A 21,706-nucleotide genomic window follows, 5' to 3' on the forward strand; every position below is an offset into this window, starting at 1 on the left:
ATTTCCTGGCCACCGCTTCCAGCCCCACGCTTACAGCAGTAACCTGGGTCATTCCCAGTTGGTCTCCCCGTCCAAGCCCTAACACCAGCAGTAGTGACGTTTAGCACGTAGACTTTCGCGGCCAATATCATCCATAATATAGGTTTTTTGGGTTAGATTGTTTACGCGATTTACGCGTAAACATTTACGCGCTTTACGCGATCTAACCCCCAAAAAAATCTATATTATTGACCAGCAGTTATCCTGCTTGGCCTCTGGGATGCGACGACGTCACACGCAACTCGGGGGTGATTTCGTCATCATCAACTCCGACACCGGTCTCACCGTCGATACATCGATGCACGTTGCACAATAATTGCTTCGAGCACAATAGGAAAAACGTCAGCGGTCAATTAAAAAATTAAAATTTACTCGGGGGGCAAACAGGAGAGTGTCACAATGCAGGTGGTGGACGTGACGCACACGGCTTTTGAGGACGCGACAAAGGAGAGCGTCGCGTTTTGAAGTGGGCGCACACGCGCGCGCGTGCACACACAGAAACCTGCGGGCTGACCGAACGAAACCGGAATGTCACGTTTCGAGACTTGTGGAGCGTTGAGGATAATGGGTGAGAGAGGCAGAGATGATTGTCACACTCGATGATCAAGGGGCTGCGGTGACGTCAAAGTGTGGGCAATTTGGAGATCCTGCTCGTAATTGAAAACCATATGCCACAGGCCCCAATGTCTGAACATAATGGATCTTTAAGAGCCATGTCATTTGCTGAGGAGTTAACGTGCAATAGGAACGGGGCTAATGGGTGTAATGTTGATGACAGCAACATGAGTTACATGCAAAGGGGGAACGCGTGTTGTGAAATAGCCGGACACAATTGCTACTTTGCACAGCGCAGCTACCACAGCAAACGTGCAGACTTTCTGGAGGTCTCGGAAGCTAAGCAGTTTTGAGCCTGATAAACACTTGCCAGTGACCACCAGGGCTGCTGGCCTGGTGAGCAGCGGAAAGGAGGGCAGGAGATGGCCGTGCGGAATGTTAAACCATCCTCTTTTTTGTATTCTTGGTTCTTTCGGTAAAGTCATGTAGAAGGGAAATAATAAAATAATAAAAATAAAACATAATAAAACATTTTAATTCTCACGACGTTCCAATTGCACGACAAGCAATCATTATCAGGTGTGAAAACTACAGCAAGATAATTTTTGCTGAAGTGGGAGAGATGCTGTGGTAAGGGGTTATATAAGTTAGAGAGGGGGGAGGAGCAAGGGAGGGGGGGGAGTTGGGGGAAGGGTAGCGTTGCGTGGATTGCTACTGGACGGGGGGGGGGAAAGTGGGCGGGGCTAGAAAGGTGCAGAAAACCAATGCCACTGCAGCAAAGCCAATGAAAGACACGAAAGCAACAATAATAATAATAGTTCAATTTATAACGCGCGCAAATTTGCGGACGTAATGGCCGCAACTCAGAGACGCGGAGCCGAGCTCAGAGTCGCTCGAAAGCGTGATTGTAGAGGTGAGTTTTTTAAGTGTCTCTTGAAGGAGGCGATTGAGGTGATGCTGCGAATGTGCAGAGGGATAGCGTTCCAGACTGTTGGGGCTGCCACCGAGTAGCAGACGTTGGAGAAGTGCAGAAAAGATAATGCCAGTACAGTAAAGCCAATGAAAGACAACAAAGTGTGGCACATTAGGAATGGATCACTCTTTTAATTATATTCTTGTGCAGCAAGGGAGTAGAGTGTGGTTCTGTGAAAGTCCCGATGTGCTGTGCAGTGCATCAATGCATGTGTGTACAGCAGCATGTGATGACTGAGTCGGGCCTGTAGGGGGCTGGCAGGGTTATTGAATGATCGCGCGGATATACCAGTCACATGGTTAATGGCGACTCGGGAGAAATGCTGTTTGTAACACAAGTGCTGTTGCATTTTACAGGTAAAGGACCCAAAGGTTGTTTTTGATCGTTATATAAATGTTCTAGACTTGTTCTAGCCTTGATATAATTAAAAGAGTGATCCATTCCTAATGTGTTACAAAAGCAACAGTAGCAGTACTGCCAAACGCTGGGGATGCAATTAACTCAAAACACAATCAATTAAGACCCGAAAAAAAAATACATCCTCTTATGTTTGGGTTGTCTCTGGTTGCCCTAGTTTCCTCTCGGCTCGATTTATAAACTGGCCAAGCATCTCACAGCAGGACCCTCCTGAAGAGCTTTGAGACTCAGTGAGGCTTTACAGGATTAATAATTGCCATTTATTGAGCAATGCTTGTGCACCACTGCCAAAGCATTCCTTTAAGATGTTCGTTCAACTTTGAACAATAATACACGGATATATAAATACAGCTAGCAGGGTATAACGTTGAAAATTTTACTTGAACCAAAATTCTAAAATATGGCCCCAATGTTACTTCAATCGGATCTGGCACAATTGCCGATTAGTGGAAATTCGAAAAATTCTGTGGCACAAAGACCTCAGCTGTAACACTCAAGCCCTGCATGTGAGCAACTGCACGGATTCCCTCGAAGGTTTGGGAAACACCAACAGAGGGAGTTGCCAGTTATTTCCAGGCAGTCAGTAAGTTATATAATGGTTATTTAATATGTAATACATCACATTTATTAAAATATGTAATCGCAACAGTGAAGGCTTAATGGCGTTTCAAAAATATTTTACCCAACTTTTTTTTTGCCATTAAAGGGTCAGATACCATCAGCGGAGAAATGCTCTTTCACCCTGGGGCTTCGTAATAGGTTTTGAGAACTCTAACCGAGGCCAAAAATATTTCAGAGCAGAAACATTCATATTTTGGGAAAATTTTATTTCCCAGTGCATTGTTATGTGGAACGGCATTACCCATAACTGGTAAATAATGGCCAGAGAGCAGCTCTGAGCATAACTGTGTTTCCAACGATGGTAAATTAAAGGTAGCGTCCACTGCCTTTTAAAAAGAAAATCATGTCTGGGGTGTGAAGAAGTGGTGCAGTGGTGAGTGCATTCCACTTTGAACCCAGAGACTTGAGTTCGAGTTTCCGGCCACTGCTACGATTCAATAGCAAGTAATATCTCATCTAGTCACACGTCCAATGCCCCTTTCTCTCACTAACCCGTACTGACCAGCATGGTGCAGTATGCTCAAACCTTTGGTGTATTTCAGGCAACACCCATTAAGCTAAGAAGCTCTTTTCAATGGCAACCCGGCCAAAGTGGCTGATACGATGGTAGTGAGCGCGTCACATGGGAAGGGAGGGTTTACAGGGGCTGCATAGAATGGCTGATACAACCAACCTCTCGCTGTCACCACCATGCTAGATCTACACACCACGATCGGCCACCACCGCCGCCGCCACCGCCCTTACCGGGGTCCCAGCTCGTCCTCGGTGCGCCAGGCGAAGTCTCCGAACTTGCCGTAGTGCTTGTTGTAGTGGCGCTGCACGCGGTGCAGGGCAGAGGGCGTCACCTCCATGAGTAGCTGGTAGGCCGACAGCTGCTCCTTGCCGCTCGTGTAGCCGTTGTAGAGCGTGTGCACGCGGTCCGCCACGTCTACGGGCGAGGGCGGGCGAGTCGGGCGCTCTAACTCTTGGCGAGATGTTAACTACCTCGCCTGGTCCACAGGATGTCGTGGGTTCGATCCCGACCCTGACCCCTGCTGTATATTTGGAGTTTGCGTGTCTCTCTCTCTCTCTCATCATCATCACGGTGGCTAGGAGATGTTAACTACCTCGCCTGGTATACAGGAGGTCGTGGGTTCGATCCCGACCCTGAAGCCTGCTGTATATATTTGTAATTTGCATGTTCTCCCCCGTGGTCGAGTGGAATTTTCTGCGGGTCCTCTGGTTTTCCCCTCTACATTCAGAGTATTTTTGGCTGCTATAAATGTACACGTAATATGCCACTTTGTTGAGCTATCACCTGTGGCCAGGTCGCTTCTGAAAAAAGAACTACACAGCTCATTGGGCCTTACCTGGTAGAATAAAAATGAGCAAGTTTAATTAGTTTTTGGACCACGCGCTTAACGTTGAATAAGCGCGACTTCAACCAGTCTTGACTCCTCGACAGAGTACGTTAGCCCCCCCCACCCATAATCCCACCCCAAACGTGTAAAACAGTGGCACTACTAATTTGGGGAAGGGTGGGGTGAGGGGGGGAGGGGCTGTACCTTCAGCCTTGTTGTCATCCACCACCTCGCAGGGCATGCGCATCACGAGCGAGGACGGCTCCGAGCGGCGTCCCGTGCTGTCCACGGCGCGCAGGGTGAACCTGAGAGGCGACGTGACGATCGAGATCACGGTCGCGACGTCACCACGGGCCGCGGCCGTTGACGCCGCCGCACCTCACCGACGCTCTCTACCCCAGATGTCGCGGCTGCTGCGCGGTCGACGCGCGACTTCCCAAAACGTGCCTTAAGAATCTCCCACAATCTGCTTTCCGCACCTAGCACGGCTGGCTACGTACGATGCGAAAGAAGTTCAACATTTTTACGTACAGGTCTTCAATCTCCCTTGGTTGCCAGACTTGTGAAGCCTCACGGAGAGCGCCTAACGTAGTGTTTTCAGTTCGAGTGCATGACGTTAATTAAATTTGTCTCATTCACTCAAGATGCGTGCGTTTAATCGTGCGCGTAAGTGCAAATTAATATTTCTTACGTTTACGCCCTACGGCGAAGACAAAGCTGTCGAACGTCGGCAACATAATTATTATTGCCAAGAATTCTACGACGAAATAAATGCGTTTCGTGAATCAGGGTCCAACGCACCTCTGTGAGTAAATAAAGTTACACAAAAATGCATTCGGTAATCTTCTCTCGGTAAAGTCTTCCAACTAATTAGACATGTGAAAAGAATTGCACGAGGGTAATTTCAGTGGCGTTGTGATTCACACAGTTGCGCACAAAATAAAATACACTTATAATTGTGGCAGCAGTTCTGATGGAATTCAACAATTGGGCACCAAGGCAAATTGTAATTAATATAATTGGCATCAATGGGACACGATTGATCATGTTTTTAATGAATCCCTCCTTAAATAGAATGCAAAGTAGTGTTTTGTATCTAAATACAAAAAAATCAAAGAGCCCCCAAATAGGCTTTATCAGACTTTTGTTGTGAGCAGGCACATGTGAAGGTTGACATGGCACACGAGGGGGTGGGTGGCTAGCAACACGCCTCGCCGACTTTGTCTCCCCAATGCGGATGTTTACACACTTCATCGGGTAATTATTTAAGGCTGGGTTAACCTAGGGGAGGCCCAAGACCGGTTCAAATATTCATCACTAATGTTGGCCATGACGGGGAATCGAATTCCCTCGCAGATTATAAAATGAGTACCGTTTTGAAGAAACTCAACCAAAAAAAGTTGTTTACACTATGAGACATCTCCTTTACCAGTGGCAAAATATAGTAATAGGTTTTTACCCTTTCAACTGGTAGAAAAACTGACACCTTTATACAAGGCATCATGTTTGCAATAACCACAACACAAGCAGTCAAAATGCAAACAAAAATAAACAACTCTGATAATGATAATGATATGCACTGTCCTTGAAGTTGATCCACACCAATGGAGACTAGGCTCTAAGAAAAGCTGTCTCGGGTGTGGACCAATCAACTTCAAGGACAGTGCATATCATTATCATTATCAGAGTTGTTTCTTTTTGTTTGCATTTTGACTGCTTGTGTTGTGGTTATTGCAAACATGATGCGTTGTATAAAGGTGTCAGTTTTTGTACCAGTTGAAAGGGTAAAAACCTATTACTATTACAAAAAAAGTTGTTTGATAGACTTATCCTGCCACAGAAATGTGGAATTTCCACCACTGGTGGTTTAACCATGGATACTCAAATTGAGGGGTGACGTGGCCTAGCGGAAACAACCACAATGATACAACGTTAAAGATCCCCTTGTGTAGCACGCAGGAAAAGGCCGGGCCTCAGGGTGAATGTGTTTTCAAAATTCAAAAATCACACCGCAAATTGCTCAATTGGGATAAAACATAGCAATCATTGCCCCCAAGTGGCAGACTAATGCCCCAAGTTTACTCTCGAAAACGAGACTCATCCTGGCGCCTCAGGTTCTAATCTGGCGAAACAATAAACTGACCTCGCTTAAACATTTACGATTAAATTCGGTGCACACGTTTTACACCGAATTATCTCGGGGGGGGGGGGGGGGGCGGGGGACACGAACTAGGTGGGATGCACACAGGAGCGCACGGAAGTAGCGTCTCCCGCGGAACTCACTTGTGAAGTGTGTCGGGACGCAGGCACTGAAAGATGAGCGTGAAGACGCCGGGGAGGGGGCCTGATTTCACGTTGCGACCAATCACAACGCAGGGCGACATGGACCCTGAGAGAAGGTCCTCGGTGAAGCTCAGGTAGTTCTCTGCAACGTAAACAAAACAAAATAAAATTTAAGTTCGGAAAAAAAACGTGGATATGCGTGGATTATGTAATGCTTTGCAACATGTGTTTGTCTTTGGAAGTGTATAATTCAATTCGATAACTTTTGTTTACTCCGGAGAGCCTCAGCTTATTTTTCATCAGGGTCCTGCTAAGTCTCTCAGTAGAGGATGACAGTTACTACGTGTTTTTTTTTTACCCAATTGTGTAATAATTAGCAGAGAAACAATATTCAACTACACAACCAAAATGCAGCACGAACCAGACTGTAGGAACGAATAGCGTAAAGCGGTGGTTCTTAACCCGGGGTGCAAGAACCCCCTGGGGGAGCCAGATGCCCTTTCTGGGGGTGCGAGACATGCCCAGACGTTTATAAAAGGTAAATCTTCAAAAGACAAATTAGGCACTTACTTTGTTTCATCAAACCCTATGCATTTATCAACATTGTACATTATTTTTTTACAATTTGAGAACTAAAGGGCTGCAAGGCTGCAGTAAAGGTTAAGAACCACTGGTCCAACGGTATGGGCCGTTAATCAAGGAGCTATCGGGGACAAATTAATTAGCACGCTCGCAAATGGTCCATTTTGCTTTTTGTGCGACGGTTTCATCAATTAGGCCAATTTTGAACAGGGCACTGCCCTAACATCAGCACAGCATTCTACCAAAGTGTGGCTCGTATTCGATCATGTTTACAAATGAAATAGTGCCCCCCTCGCCCCCCTCCCCATTACACAGACAGACAGATAGAGCTAATGCATAAAGGCTTTCAACTTTTAGTTGGAATTGAAAAGTTCAGTTACTGTACTTTGTTCTTCATTTCCTAGAATTTTCCTCCGATTAAGCCTGAAAGAACAGATGCTAATCATAGATTAAGGCGGCAGTTTTATCGCCGGAGAATATTTTTACCGAGTGACTGCGAAGCACTGAATGTTTTGACGAAATGTAATTAAGAGTAAGGTAACAAAAAAACGAACGCATCGCAAGTTTGCGCTTGGGTGAGATTGTGCCATTTGTCACGGTAATGCCAGGGTGACGTAACGACAATGCCACTGAAGACTGGTGTAGAGAACATTGCAATATGCCGAGCGTTTAACTTCTGTACGTATAAATGTCGGTCGCGAACAGCCATGACACATTTGACGTGACGCGAGAACGTAAAAGGTATGCCTTAAAATAAACTCCGGATCTTATAAACCAAACTATCAACTATTTTTATTTGACCAGGTAAGACCCACTAAGCTATATAGCTCTTTTTCAGAAGCGACCTGGCCACAAATTAATACTCAATGAATTAGCTTATCATTTGGAAATGTATAGCGGACAAATTCTCTAAAAGCATGTCTCTAAATCCATTATAGAGGTTTTTGGGGTTAGATCACGTAAATAAATGTGTCGTTAAAACCCGCCACCACCCGACACAGCCAACTAGTAAGGGTTGTCAAGTAAACAGAACGTGACAATTCGTCACTAGTACAGCACGCCGGTGTGTTGGAGAGCCAAGCCACAACATTTACAATCTGAGTATGACGTTTCGCCAGTAATTACAACTAGCTTCATGACTGGAGAAACGTCGTGCTCAGATTGTAAATGTTGTGGCTTGGCTCTCCAACACACAACCTAATTGCCATGTGTATCCATATGTAAGAGCATTGAGTGTTGTCCCCCCTCTCGCGCGTGCGTGTGTGTGTGTGTTTTCTCCGGGCACTCAGGCTTCCTCCCACTTGTGTAAACAATCATCAATTGGCAAAAAATATCTTAAAATAACAAACCCAATGTGGCAGGACCATCCTAAAAAATAGTTATACGATTATGTGTGGGCTTTCCTGGACACATAAGGAAAATAAGTAAATTATTGGCCGTGAGAGAATCAGAATCAGACTATTTGTTTATACTGGAGGAATCCGATGAGCTATCAAGCTCTTTTTCACAAATGTCCAGTCGGGAGCGACCTGGCCACAGATATCAAGTAGGACGTTTGTGGCCAGTAGGACATCTGTGAAGCGAATCAAACCGAACTTTCTCAACAGAACCACGATTCAGTAGGAAAATTGCCGGGGTGTTCAACTCAGGATGTGGGCCGACTGTAAAGCTCTTTGAGGTTTTCAGTCCAATCCTCCTAACATTGATGACCCCCGTTTCAGTTTGGCACCGACATCCAGAGAAGTCTACACGCACAGAGACATCGAAAGTAACGATGTAATCGCACTCAGTGCACCCTTAATGGAACTTGTCCATTAAAGATTAAAATAATAAACATATGCATAATTGATGAACAAGTTACATTTACAATTCAAGGCAAATACAGTTTAAAAATATAATCATCCATCAGTGTCGTTTAGTTCTTGAACGCCGAATAAGATAATCCTCATGATAATAATAATCTGCACTTAGAAGGTGCCTATCACAAAACCTTTCAAGATCTACCCACTGCTGGATGATGGTGTTCCCATATCATCGCCGTCCCACACAATCTCGTGAGCTGATCGTCGCTCCATCTCCACAGTGAGCATACGATATGACGAGCTCCCTCCATTGATTGTCATTCCATCACCAGTCCCATCCACCGACCATCATCCCTTGGAGCATTATGTCAAGCCCAAGCCCCACAAACTTGTCTCACTTAAGCCGATGTCTCCAATTCCCACTTGTTCTGCGACCAGCGCGTTCTTATTTACGTCTCGGTGAAATGTGCAAGCGATATACTTGCGTTATCAACGGGATAATGGACTGAGACAAGGAAACAAATAAACAGGAAGCGACACAAATGAGATGGTACATGTGAGACAACAAACAAATCATTATTGTTCTTGGTTCTTTCGGTAAAGTCACGTAGAAGGGAAATAATAAAATAAAAAATATCTAAAACAATAAAATTCTCACGACGTTTCGACTGCAACACAATCAATCATCATGAGGTGTGAAATCCAGAATTTTATTGTTTAATATTTTTATTATTTTATTATTTCCCTTCTACGTGACTTTACCGAAAGAAGCAATAATATGAATCCCTGCAGTCACGAAAGCTTTAAATCAAAATTTTATTAATTAATTAATAAAACTGCAGCGCTCAATCACGATGAGTCATTCAATTGCCGGGGATGTGGATATTTGGCCCCCTCTTCCACTTAGGCCAGAAGTCTCGGAAGAGCTGGGAGTTACCCACACTTTGTTCTACCACGTGTGACACGTGCCGTACCCATTTTCACTGCTGGGTGGATAGGGGCACAGGGATTTGAGAAACGTGTACGTTTGTTTTAGTCCATGAGCCCAGACCAGATGTTTCACTTGTTGGTACCAGCTGGTCAGGCATTGCATTAGTGGCTCCAGTATAATTATGCGGCCCAAAAACAGTGAATTATGTGATAACCACTTCGAATGAGTGGGATTCATCGCATCATTAGCTCTTATTTACGATATAAATAAATTAGTACTCGGAAATTCTTGCTACCTTAACTTAGGTGGTACCATCCAGAAGTGAATATAGACACTTCTGGATTGAAAAGTCCAGGTTTGGGCATATGGAATTCGTTACACCCCCCACTTACATCACCGTAAGCCACCCAGCCACTGCGCTTTACATAACGTCAGTTCTGGGGGGGGCCTCTACTGTGATGATATAACAATACAGCAGACGTTGAAGGGGTAAATCTGCTCACGTTGCCCACGCATGCGAAAGATTTATTTTTAAAAAAATTCTGCTTTTCAGTGCCTTTATTGTTGCAAGATTGGGACTGGCACGGGCAGACAACATGACATGCAGGTCTTTTATCGCACGTGCTTCCCTTTAACAGCATCTGGCACCACGCCACTCTACCTCACCCCCAGAATAATAGAATAAAAGCACACGCATAAAACTACTGATGACCCAATGATGGTGGAAAACAACTGGCCCTTGCAGACGCAACGAACCAAGTGCGTTCAATAAAGACAGTCAAGACCCAGACGCCTTTGGCAACAGTGCTCAATAGCAGGTGAACGTAAGCCCCCTTTTTTGAGAGCACAATTAACAAAACGTGTGCGCTTGACTTGAGATGACAAAGTGCTCGATTGTTTGTATATACCATGTATACAGGTCCTCGATTATACACGGCGGCTTTTATCTTTGAACTCTGGCTTCCTCCCCATACGTAGCCAAAGTGTGATTAATAGAATTGGCCGAACGAACTCAGTAACGCAAGGACCCACCTGAAAATAAAGGCGTCTTGAGACTTTGCAAGGCTTTTCCTCGGTAAATATTTGCATAGTCATTATAATTATTATCAGTGTAAGAAAACTATACTTATGGGGAGCAAAAACAAAAGCACAAGGTCCCTTCACATTGTATATTTCTTTCCGACATCTTCCAACCAGTGGCGGATTAAGCTAGAGCGGGGCCTGTAGCATATGTTATAAAGGTGCCCCAAATTTAAAAAATAACACAAATATTAAAAACACAATTTTTGAACTTGCACAGTAAAGTTAATTGCATTTTTTCACTTGCTATACAGCCAGATAATACGACAAATCGCTAACCTTAAACAACCAGTCGTTCATAAAAGTTGAAGGCGGTATAGTACTATAGTAATAGAGCAAGTGCAGAATCACTGAACCGGAATTTATAGCTTGAAAGCCTTTAGCACGGGGCCCTTGAAATTGCGGGGCCCGTAGCTACTACATATGTAGCTACTACACGTGTAGTAGCTACTACTACTACACGTGTAGCTACTATATATGTAGCTACTTGTGCTACTAAAATCATCCGGCACTGCTTTCAACGCCATGCCCCAAATTCCGGCTCGTACATAATGCAATTTTAAATGGTAAATGCCGCCGCATGATGCACTCGGGGTTTTATTCTCGTAAATAAAAGCCGTAATTGTTTCAATGGACGAACACGACTGAATTATTTCTTGTAAGTAATCTTTTAAAAATAAATATATAAAACATTCATTATCTCCTCTGCAATTCCCTTAAAGGATATTCCGAAGACGCCACCCCCCTCTCATCCTCCAAGGCCCTTTGTTCATTGATAGACGGCAAGAATACAGCTGCAAGAGTAATCATGATCATGTACACTTTATGGACCAATCAATCACACTTTCAAAAGATAAACGATAATAGTTTGGTACAGCACGTCTGATTGGTTTGGAAAAGCCCCTTGGTTTTTCATTTTGATTAATAACACTCACTTAATACCACTTAAGCGTACGCGATATATTTAGTAACATGTGTCGTCTGCGTGTGTATCCTTCATTTTGCCGCGTGACCCACGGTTTATTTGAAAGTGACAGGGACTTTCTCTCCGCCTCTTCTCTACTGAAAGGCAACAGTGACAGATTCCAAGTGTTTTTTTTAGACTTTGTAAAATTAGCTCGCCGTCAATAAACTTTCCACGAAACGACTGATTCATTCAGCTACTGGAGTGAATACAGCACAGCCACATGTCAAAAACCAAACCCCGGCAGCAGGCGACAGGGGGTGAAGCCACCCGTCAAAGTTATTGTGGAATAACTTTGCCGACCCACACACGACGCGGGGAGGCCATCATCCAGCAGTGGAGTGACACAGGAGATGTCCACACGCATGTTATGAAACACATCACCCCCCCCCCCCAACTGTGCTGTGTTGGCCACAAGATGTGCTCAATAGGTGCTCCAGCTCTCCCTGCTGTCTACGACCGATATTACAAGTGGCGCCCACCGATGACAAAGCAAATGACTGCGCACGACTGTGGGCATCAAGGCCATGCCAGGAGTCGGCGAGGCCCCTGGGAACGCAAAAAAATGAGTACCCAGCGCACGTGTGTATAGTGCCGTCCACGGGTGAGTTTATTAGGCACACAGACTACGCATAGGGGAGCTTGATTCAATAGCCCCTTGCAACAGGCCACAATTCCATGATATATCGCCCCTGCCCCACCTCGATCCCTTTCCAGCAAACTTTGAATGCATTTGAATTCACCCACCTTTTTCAATCTGAAAACTACTGGCCAATCAGCGGGCGGCTCGCCATTCGGGCGACTCTTCGCGACTGGCTCCTCCGCTGAGAACCTTCACTTACCGCTGAGCCACTGGGAGGGTGGGTGGGAGGGCCCGCTCCCGGGAGGGCCCACCCGTGCTGCATTCGAACAGCAACCGTTCGAATTCAGCGCATTCGTGGACGAGTCGTAGCTCATCGATGCACATCGGTCTGTCATGCCAGGCCAAAAAATAGCGACTCTGCAAGGATGGACAAAGTCTCATGCTCAGTAAGGTGAAGAAGCTGGCCGGACACGTGTGTGCTCATGACCAATTCCTGTCGTAAAAACGTCGGCACCACTAAGCAACGATTCCGAGTGGACGTATCCCAGCCAACGAGGTGGTCTTTGCACAGCCCGCATCCCACACTCTTGAAGCTGAGCAGACGCGCGCATGGCACTCGAGCTGGTGAATTCACATCGCGATCGCGAGGAGAAGGCCTCATTCTGAAGCTGCCACCAGTCAACCGAGGGGTCAATCCCAAATCGTGGTAGGCCAACCGGGCCTGGCACGCAGCACGTGTCCGGGGAGTGGAGCCGTGAGAAGGGGAACAACCACTGCAACCTGGCAAGAGACAGCGGTTGTGCAGCGTGTCATGTCCGTGATGTACGCACATCGAATAAGTGGTGACATATGGGACAGCACAATAGCCATGCATAGGTTATATTATCGCGCACCCCTCCCCGCTGCCTTACAGCAACTTTCAACGTTTGTTGAACAAATTGGAATCCATCCTTACTCTTTGGTTCTTTCGGTAAAGTCACGTAGATATAAAACTAAATAAATGAAATCACGACGTTTCGGGCGCAACACAAGCGTCCGTGATCAGGTGGGACAACCACAGCACGAAACAACTGCTGAGGCGGGCAAAAGGGCTGCCTGTAACAACCTGATGACGGACGCTTGCGTTGCGCACGAAACGTCGTGATTTAATTTATTTTGTTTTATATCTACGCGACTTTACCGAAAGAACCAAAGAGTATGGATCCCTGCAGTCACGAAAACTTCAAATCTAGATGGAATCCATCCTCTTGTTTCCTTCCTACTGGCTAATCAGCGGACAGCTTGCCGGACAGACCAGTCGTCCAGATTGGCTGCACGGCTCAGCTTGAACATGGCTTAACCTAAACGGAAAACACAAATGTGAGGGTCATGCACTTGAAGGTTGATTTTGGCCTACTCTTCCATGCTGGCGAATTGTCTCGACAGCTGCGGGAGCACCCAGGTTTTTACTCGACCACAGAGCGACCTGCCGATCAACTGCAGTGCAACCGTTGTCACTGCTGGGTGGACAGAGGCCGCGGGAACTTAAGGCGTTCTCCCCATCGTTTCAACTGCCACCGCCACGAGGTGAAAATCGAACCGGCGGCCGGCCTCTGGATCACGAGACTGCTGGCACCCGTTGGTGTACGGTGTTTTTTTCTGCAATATTTTGCTGTCTTTTCTTGGATTTTCTGTTTGCACTTAGTCACATAGTCACTTTAAGATGTTTTTTGTTCATGTTTTTGTTTTTTGTTTGTTGCGGTTGCACCCGATTTAAGAGCCGATTGGCTCACAGGGCTATACCTAATAAATGAACTTGAACTTGAAACTTGAATGTGCGCAATTCGATGTTTCTCATCTCTGCGTTGAGCTCGGGTGTCAAGACGTTGCGGGTGGATGGAGAGGGGGAGGGCAGTCAGAATGAGGGCTTGGACCACAGGGGCACAGCATGGATTTAATTTGAATATGTCCATCCACAGCAACCTTCCCTCTGAACATAATATAATAGTATGGCAATGTTAAAACAAAACCCAAAGCTCCCGGACAAAGGCGCGCCTTTGTTTGGTAACATATTGCTCTTTCTGCTTTCACTTAAATATGCCATATCACTAAATAACACCTGCGATCAATGATGGCATTTGTATCCTAGCAATAACAAATCAAAAACAATACTCTGGTTTCTCATTTATATTTTTTTTTATATCCGTGTAAAAAAAAACAAATATGTAAAATATACACCTTGGCTCAATTAATTCCGTAAACAAATGTTTTTTTACTTATTTTATTTCACTGAGCAAGGAAAAAAGAAGTCACACTTTGACAGGATAACTTCACAGCTTTTCCTTAATTCCACCCCGCCCCCCCCCCCCCCCACAATTGAAACTGTCCCAATATGTGTTCGCAATAATGTAGACGTTAGGGTGGGGGAGCGGGTGGGAGAGGTGGTTGATATGTGCCCCATGAATACACAATAAATAGCCCTGTTAAGATGAAACCCATATGGGCATGGCCGGTGCTGGTTACGTCAATCTAAAAGCATGGGTGGTCCAGGTGAGTGTGAGACCCTGCCCGGAGCAGACATGCTGGCCACGTTCGGTTGATTCAAACAGTCGGGTGGAGCCCTGAGTTTTGAACACCAAAGTCAAAAGTGATTTCCAGCTCAGATGAGCATTTGAAGCGATTGCTCTTCTGTTTACGATCCCGAACCTGGTGGTGGAAATCCCCACATTCATACGGCGAGGACGAGTATCAGCGTTGGTCACAACCACCGCTGACTGCTCCACAAAGTGGTACACGTTATTTAGCCCCCCGGAGGTATGATGGGTCCCGCGTCAACTCTCGAACCAGGATTTAAGCTTGCAACCTTCCGATCTGCGAGCCACTCGCTCTGTTGTTGAGCCACCTGGGTCGATTTTCTTGAACACCGGGCCTAAGATACCTAGACTCATTTGTGGACACAAGAAGTAGCTTTCCCACTGACAATCTATATGGCCTCTGTCAGCTTGATTTCTATCAAACATAACATTAATTCAGATAACAACAAACATATGAACAGGTGAATTATATCGTGACCACTGTTAACATCGGCTCAGCTCAGTGAAAGAAAAGTAAGTGCGCTTGGGGCAGGACACGACACAACAAAGGATGACAGCCGACAACGGAGAATAATAACAGAGTAAAAAGAGCGACAGCCAAGGAATGGAACTGGTCTGGGAGGACGTCTAACCGGGGAGAGGGAGCAATGAAATTAGATTATTTTCAGGCACTCGGTAAATTATTACAAGACAGGATCGCGAGAGATTATCATCCAGCAGTAGAGTGACCATGGCTGATGATGCTGATAACAAACATAATTACTGAGAGGATTACGAAGGCATTAAAAGTTGTAAATGTGGTCTTTCCTAGTTGAGATCAACTCTAATCAGTTATCAGCAGGCAAAGTTTCCAAGTGTTGTGGCAACATTATTTTGCATCTCCGATTATCACGGTTGGTTATGTATGGCGTGAAAGAAGTTCAACATACATTATTTTTGATCCTTCACTCGATTATACTCATTCAACCATCTATCCAAAGAATTAACACTCGTACACCTTCCTTAGCCATCTTAGAGAGCTTGCATGTATAACAACAAAAATACCGCCAATTCTTTGGATCTAAAGTTGAGGTCAATCTCACGTGTACAAAAGATAGCAACTGTTGCAAATATATCTTTCCCACTTCTGAGCGGACTTAACACTCACATTAGCAGGCGTTAATCATTTGGCAGGGTTTATACATGGTATCAGCAGTGGCCAGTACAGGACACTGTTAGCGTCCGACTGTGATCCCCCTAAGGGGCTGAGTGAGTGAGTGTGCAGTTTGGAGAAACAAGCAGATTGCATCCCACCTAAAGAATATGTGGACGGTCACCGACACATGCCCAGGAGTGGTCTACATGAGTCTGACGACCATAGGGAAAGGATGATTTAAGGGCAGATGATGGTTAGGAGACTTATTTTGGCAGTTCTTGCAGGTTGCTGCACGTCGTGATGGCATTGATGGCTCTGACCTTTGATCTTGAAGGAATATGTTTTGGATGTAAATATTTGCAATGAAATTACATTTTTTAAGACAAATTTGGATTTTTTGTTGTTGAGATTTGCCGATTTATTAGATCATTTTGTGACAATTTAGCGTGTGTTTGTGCCAACAAGGGCGAGGTCACCCGATGTCACGTGACCACCACCTTTGCTGAAATAAACACTGAATGTGACATAATTTGCTGTGAAGTGACCTTTTTTTAGATACATCTAAAATAAATGTAAAAATTTTGAATTTCTAAAATTGAGTTCTCAAGCCCGATTGTTATATTTGTGGTATATATATATTATTTATTAATCTCATATACAATGACATGGATTCTAGATTTGAAGTTTTCGTGACTGCAAAGATCCATACTCTTTGGTTTTTTCGGTAAAGTCACGTGGGTGAAAACAAAAAATAACAATAAAATGTTTTGTTGTTTTTTATTTTTTTTCACCTACGTGACATTACCGAAATGACATGGATGTAAGTGCGTAAACTACACGGAGCAGTTGAAACTATGGGGCAAGTTTCTTAAAACCTCCCTACATCTGCCCACCCAGGAGTACAAATCGGCACACCACAGTCAGTCCATCGGCAGGTGACGTGTGGTGGAGTTTGTTGTGAGTACTCCCACTTTTTCAAAATTCTTGCCAGCGTGGATGAGTAGGCCAAATATCCTCCAGACAGACTCTCTAGAAAATCTCTTAAGAGGAGGCCCTGCAGTGGCATGATCAAGCAATTGCAGGGCTGCACTTATATTTAGCGCTCGTATTTTATAGTTGGGAAACGTTCTCCATTAATCCATATAAAACCTCCACTAAAAAAAGAATTGCCTTCAAAGTAGTATTTCCATGCATGTATTTTCATTTTCTATAAAGTCCAAAAATGTAATTTCAATAAGCATTAATGCATTAAAATACATCCTCTAACATAATTGGCAATAACTCTACTCTGTTATGCATGGCATTTCGTCAAGGTGCTCATTGTGGCTTGGCTACTTTGATGATTGAAATGTCTGCTCTGTCCGTATTCTACATTAAAAAAAAAACACTTTGCTCTCTCTGGCAGGCATCTCACAAATCCACCCCGGGCGACTTTAACATGTGAAAACTTCAGCTGGTAGCCCAGAAATAGAACTAAATGTTTTCATACAAACCGTTCAATCGGTTCGCTGACCCATTTGGCAGTCAAATACAGTTGACGTTGAACACTGCAACTTGAACTCATTTCATTACTTCTGTTAAAATCAAGTAAAATAACAATTCAACAATTCAACGGAGTTTATGCGGGTAACAGAGCAAGGGTAAAATGCACACGTCCGCTGCCACCCCATTCAAGAGAATCTAAACAACCAATTTGTGAAAATTCTGCTCCACTCTTTGTGCGAGCGAGCTGCCACATCATATAGTTTTAAGCTCAAGTTTTAAATATATTTTGTCCCACCAGGTGAGATGAAAAAGAGACCATGATGAGTCACTTGCAAGAGTGACCTGGGACATTAGCCTGCTAGAAGGGGGGACAATGAATGCACAGCATATTCCCAATTGAGCGCGATTATACAATTTAGCAAATTTCGACCCTGGAATGTAAAATCATATGCGACACAATTTTGATTGGTGAGATAAGCGAATGGGCAGGACACATTGCGAGAAGGGATGACGGCCGACGGGATGAGAGACTGGTGACGGAATGGTAGAATGCGCCAGAGCAGATGAGAACCAGAGATCAGTGCAAGTGTGCGGGAGTGGGATAAATCGTGGCATCTCAAGATGCCAATGCTATTATTCACAATTAGTTACTTTTGGTTGAGGTCGTGTGGGTATAATGGAAGTTTCCAGACAAACACCTCTGCCAGTCCGACAGAGCCAATCATAATAAATTGTCACCTCGGCAAATATGCCAATCGATTTGGGTTTTCAGCAAATAGGAATGTTGATAATTTTAAAAGACGTTTCAATGGAGATTACAGCCGGCATAATCAGGTCTTAACAGAAGCTCAGCCTATATGAGAGCTGAGTTGAGCTTCTGTTAACACCGAAGGTTGAAATAATTAATGAATTAGATGTGTCCTATCTTGATTTGAAGCTTTTCTCGACTGCAGGAATCCATACTCTTTGGGTTCTTTCGAACTCTCAGATACAGCAGGATAACTTCCCGCTGTATCTGTTCCACCTGATGGCGGTCGCTTGTGTAGCGATCGAAACGTCGTGATTTATTTTATTATATACCTACCTAACTTTACCGAAAGAACCAAAGAGTATAGATGTGTCCTCTCGTTTTTTTTAATGAAGCATATCTTCCAATACATTTAAACACATTTTTTTTCCTTTTTTGGTCAGAGTGCTGAGCTGGCATTGCAGAGGCCCTGAGTTCATACCAGGTCAGCTGCCTGTGAATGAAGTGGGTTCTCAAGTGATGGTCTCAGGCTGGTCCCCGATGAGGGCACAACTAAACCATCGATTATGAAAGCCCGGCGTTCCGTTTGTCCGTTTGTCCGTCAACAAAATCTTAAGAGCCTTTCAGAGGGCCTGAATCAAAAAGTTATAGAAAGTGGACCCCCCCCCCCCAGATGTGGGGGTAAAAAGGTTATCCAACAGGGCTTTTCACTCTCCACTCCCCCAAAAAGAAATATTTTGGAGGCATATTGTCCTACACACCCTACATACAATATAGTCAGTAGTATCTGCACACATCGGGGCGGGGGGGGTAAGAGGACATCAGTGGGGGGTGACGGTTGAGAAGTGCTGAGAAGCCCTCTGCAGGAGCTAGAATAAGGTGGCCTTAGGCCGCCAAAATTCTAGTTACATTTAATTTGGGTCCAACTCTGACCATTTAAAATACTACTTTGTCCGTGACGAGACGAACGCCATTACCGTCAGGTGGCAAAGCGGGTGGGATAACGTGCTGCGCCCTCGACTGTGTCAAGCGGAGGTCACTTGTATTGACCTCAGAGATATCTGCTTCCATGAACTATTCTCTAATGTGAAGGGAAGCACTGGTCTGAAGGAGAGATCAGGATAGGAGACTTCATCCCAAGACACGGTGCCGTAAGCAGCACAATCAAGGATACATTTTAGAAAATAATGACACAAAATATACGTAGAAAAATAAGGTTGCCCTTCCTGTTACCATTAGCTAAACATCAGGGAAATATCTTCTTGGTTCTTTCGGTAAAGTCACGTAGAATGGAAACAATAAAATAATAAAATAAAACATAATAAAATAATTTTTATTATGTTTTATAATGGCAACAATAAAAATAATAAAATAAAACGTAATAAAATAATTATGTTTTATGTATTTTTTTTTATAGTTTCCATTCTACGTGACTTTACCGAAAGAACCAAGAAGATGAATCCCTGCAGTCACGAAAGCTTTAAATCGGAATCAGGGAAATATAGAATATGTACTTAGACACAGAATCCAGGTGCCACGACTAAAGAATAATAGTTTGCTGGTTTCAGGATCTCAGCTTTGATATTTGTGCATAGATGAGATCCAGAAACATAGCCAGGGCCCTGATTAAAACGGGGACTTAGAGAATGAGATGTCATCCAAAGTAGCGGTACAATGATAAACACAGAGCTGAAAGAAAAAAAATTATACAAATATATTTTGAACATTCGCCTCTTTACAGAAATCCATCACGGGCAAAACGATTTACAATTTCATTTGGCTTCTGTTATGGATTTGGTATTGGGTTGACGTAAGATGCGGATGAGAGGCATTCCATTTAATTTCGTCGATCAATATTAATTTTGAAATTGGATCACCATATCTGGCGCGAGGCCGAAGCCAAATGTGCAACACCAAGTGCGTGCCAAGATTAAGGGCAGAGGCGGCTGAGTAACGTTGGCAAAGTCACATACGTTGTCGTGACAGAGCATGGCGCAGAGTGTGGCGGACCCTTTGTAACGCGAAAGGTTCCGTGCGACTTATATTTCGACGATGGGCAACAGTGTACAACAGAAGCGTTTCGTTTGCACCGGTCGAATAACTGCGATGCGTCTGCACATGTGCACAGTTTGTCTATTGGCCAGTCGCGTGTGGTGTGGTTTGGTAAAGTACTCGCTAACAGCACTTGCGCCAAAAACCTGTTCAGGCTATAAGGGGAACCTTTGTCTTAGCACTCCCACCACTTTCAACATGATTGGTCGGCGTGAAAGAGTCGACCAAATATCATCTCGAGCTCCCTCTACGGGAGGCACTTTCGCCAGCAGTGGGGCAAGACAGCAATTGGCTGGGCTGAACCGTGACCTCCTCTGTGCACGTGCACACTTAACATTTCCCCGTTCCGATGACATACGCATCTTCCGATTCCGTTCCGATGATGTACACGTACGTCATCGGTGATGAGGAAACTTGAAGAAAAGCTAAAATAACTTTGTCGGTACCGAGGCTCCCACAAGGCCATGCGGGAGGGCGTGTGGGCACAGTTTTCCGCTAGCTCTCGTAGAGTGGCGGTCGTGTCGCTACAGTTCTCTGCGGTGAGTACAATGGCTTTTAAAAACAACGGCGTTACGCCTCTCTAAATAAAATAAATGCTGAGCCGCTTGCACGTCCCGAGGGACCAATATTCTGCAACTTGCAGACGTCTCAGAACGGGAAAGGTTTTACGTGCAGACAATAAAAAGCATTTTTCTGAAGTAGTGGCGGTGCTGGATGAGGATGGAAAAACTGAACTTGACAGATGGCCGTCAAGGTTCCACAGTGAATAGATGAACAGGTGGCACACGACGAAGATTATTGTTATTCACGAGTGGAATTTGGTAGCGCGCCCATCACCATGAGATAGAGCACCCTGATAAGAATTTCCAACCTTTTGCATTGTTATGCTTTTGTACCATAGTAGTGTCTGTAGACAAAAATCATGGGAGTGGGGGTGGGTACAAATATTCAGCAGGGTAACCGATATGCCAGATGAATGTGTACCTGTTAGTTCGCCTTAGGAACTGATATTTGTGAAAATTGGTTCCGATGGGAAAACTAATGTTTGTTTGTTACTGGGGGAAAATAAACATTACGTGACCACTCACCCCCCCAGAGTAACAGCTCTGACCAATGATTCCAGCACGGCTCCTTTACAGGATAAGAATCATTCATGTTATGGACGAAATTATATACTGTGTATAGCACGGTCGCTGTGCACACCAACTTAAGAGGATCTGTCAAATGACTCTACAATCTGATTGGCCCTTAAACCACAAACCTACAACATTCTCGGTGGGAAATGGATGGATGGAGATTCATGACATTCATCCGATTCGGGGGGAACAAACTTTACACGACACCGACACTCACCACAGTGCATCTCCGTCAGACGCATGCGCAGCCCTGTCCACCGACTCGCACCATGACTCTTAACAGGGTGCGATATGTAAATAACATATAAAAATACGGATAAATACAAGCTGGCCACGTACGCCTATCTCAGAACATTGAATTGTCCTCGAGCTTCGAACCTCTCCAACAAGTGGCAAAATTCACTATC

The 21,706-nt window shown here is 44.7% G+C and overlaps 1 protein-coding gene across 1 annotated transcript in view; it reads right to left on the reverse strand.

Moving 5' to 3' along the window:
• The window catches only part of ASTN2 (astrotactin 2), a 469,553-nt gene that overhangs the window by 14,076 nt on the left and 433,771 nt on the right, over positions 1-21,706 (reverse strand). Inside the window, exons 21-23 of the mRNA XM_078616120.1 lie at positions 6,229-6,370; positions 4,150-4,250; positions 3,350-3,533 (exon numbers count right to left, since the gene is read on the reverse strand). Of these exons, the coding sequence (XP_078472246.1) occupies positions 3,350-3,533; positions 4,150-4,250; positions 6,229-6,370 (427 nt within the window). The remainder of the gene's footprint in view (positions 1-3,349; positions 3,534-4,149; positions 4,251-6,228; positions 6,371-21,706) is intronic.

Source organism: Lampetra planeri, chromosome 49 (assembly GCF_965212315.1).
Source record: "Lampetra planeri chromosome 49, kcLamPlan1.2.h2, whole genome shotgun sequence".
NCBI lineage: Eukaryota > Metazoa > Chordata > Hyperoartia > Petromyzontiformes > Petromyzontidae > Lampetra > Lampetra planeri.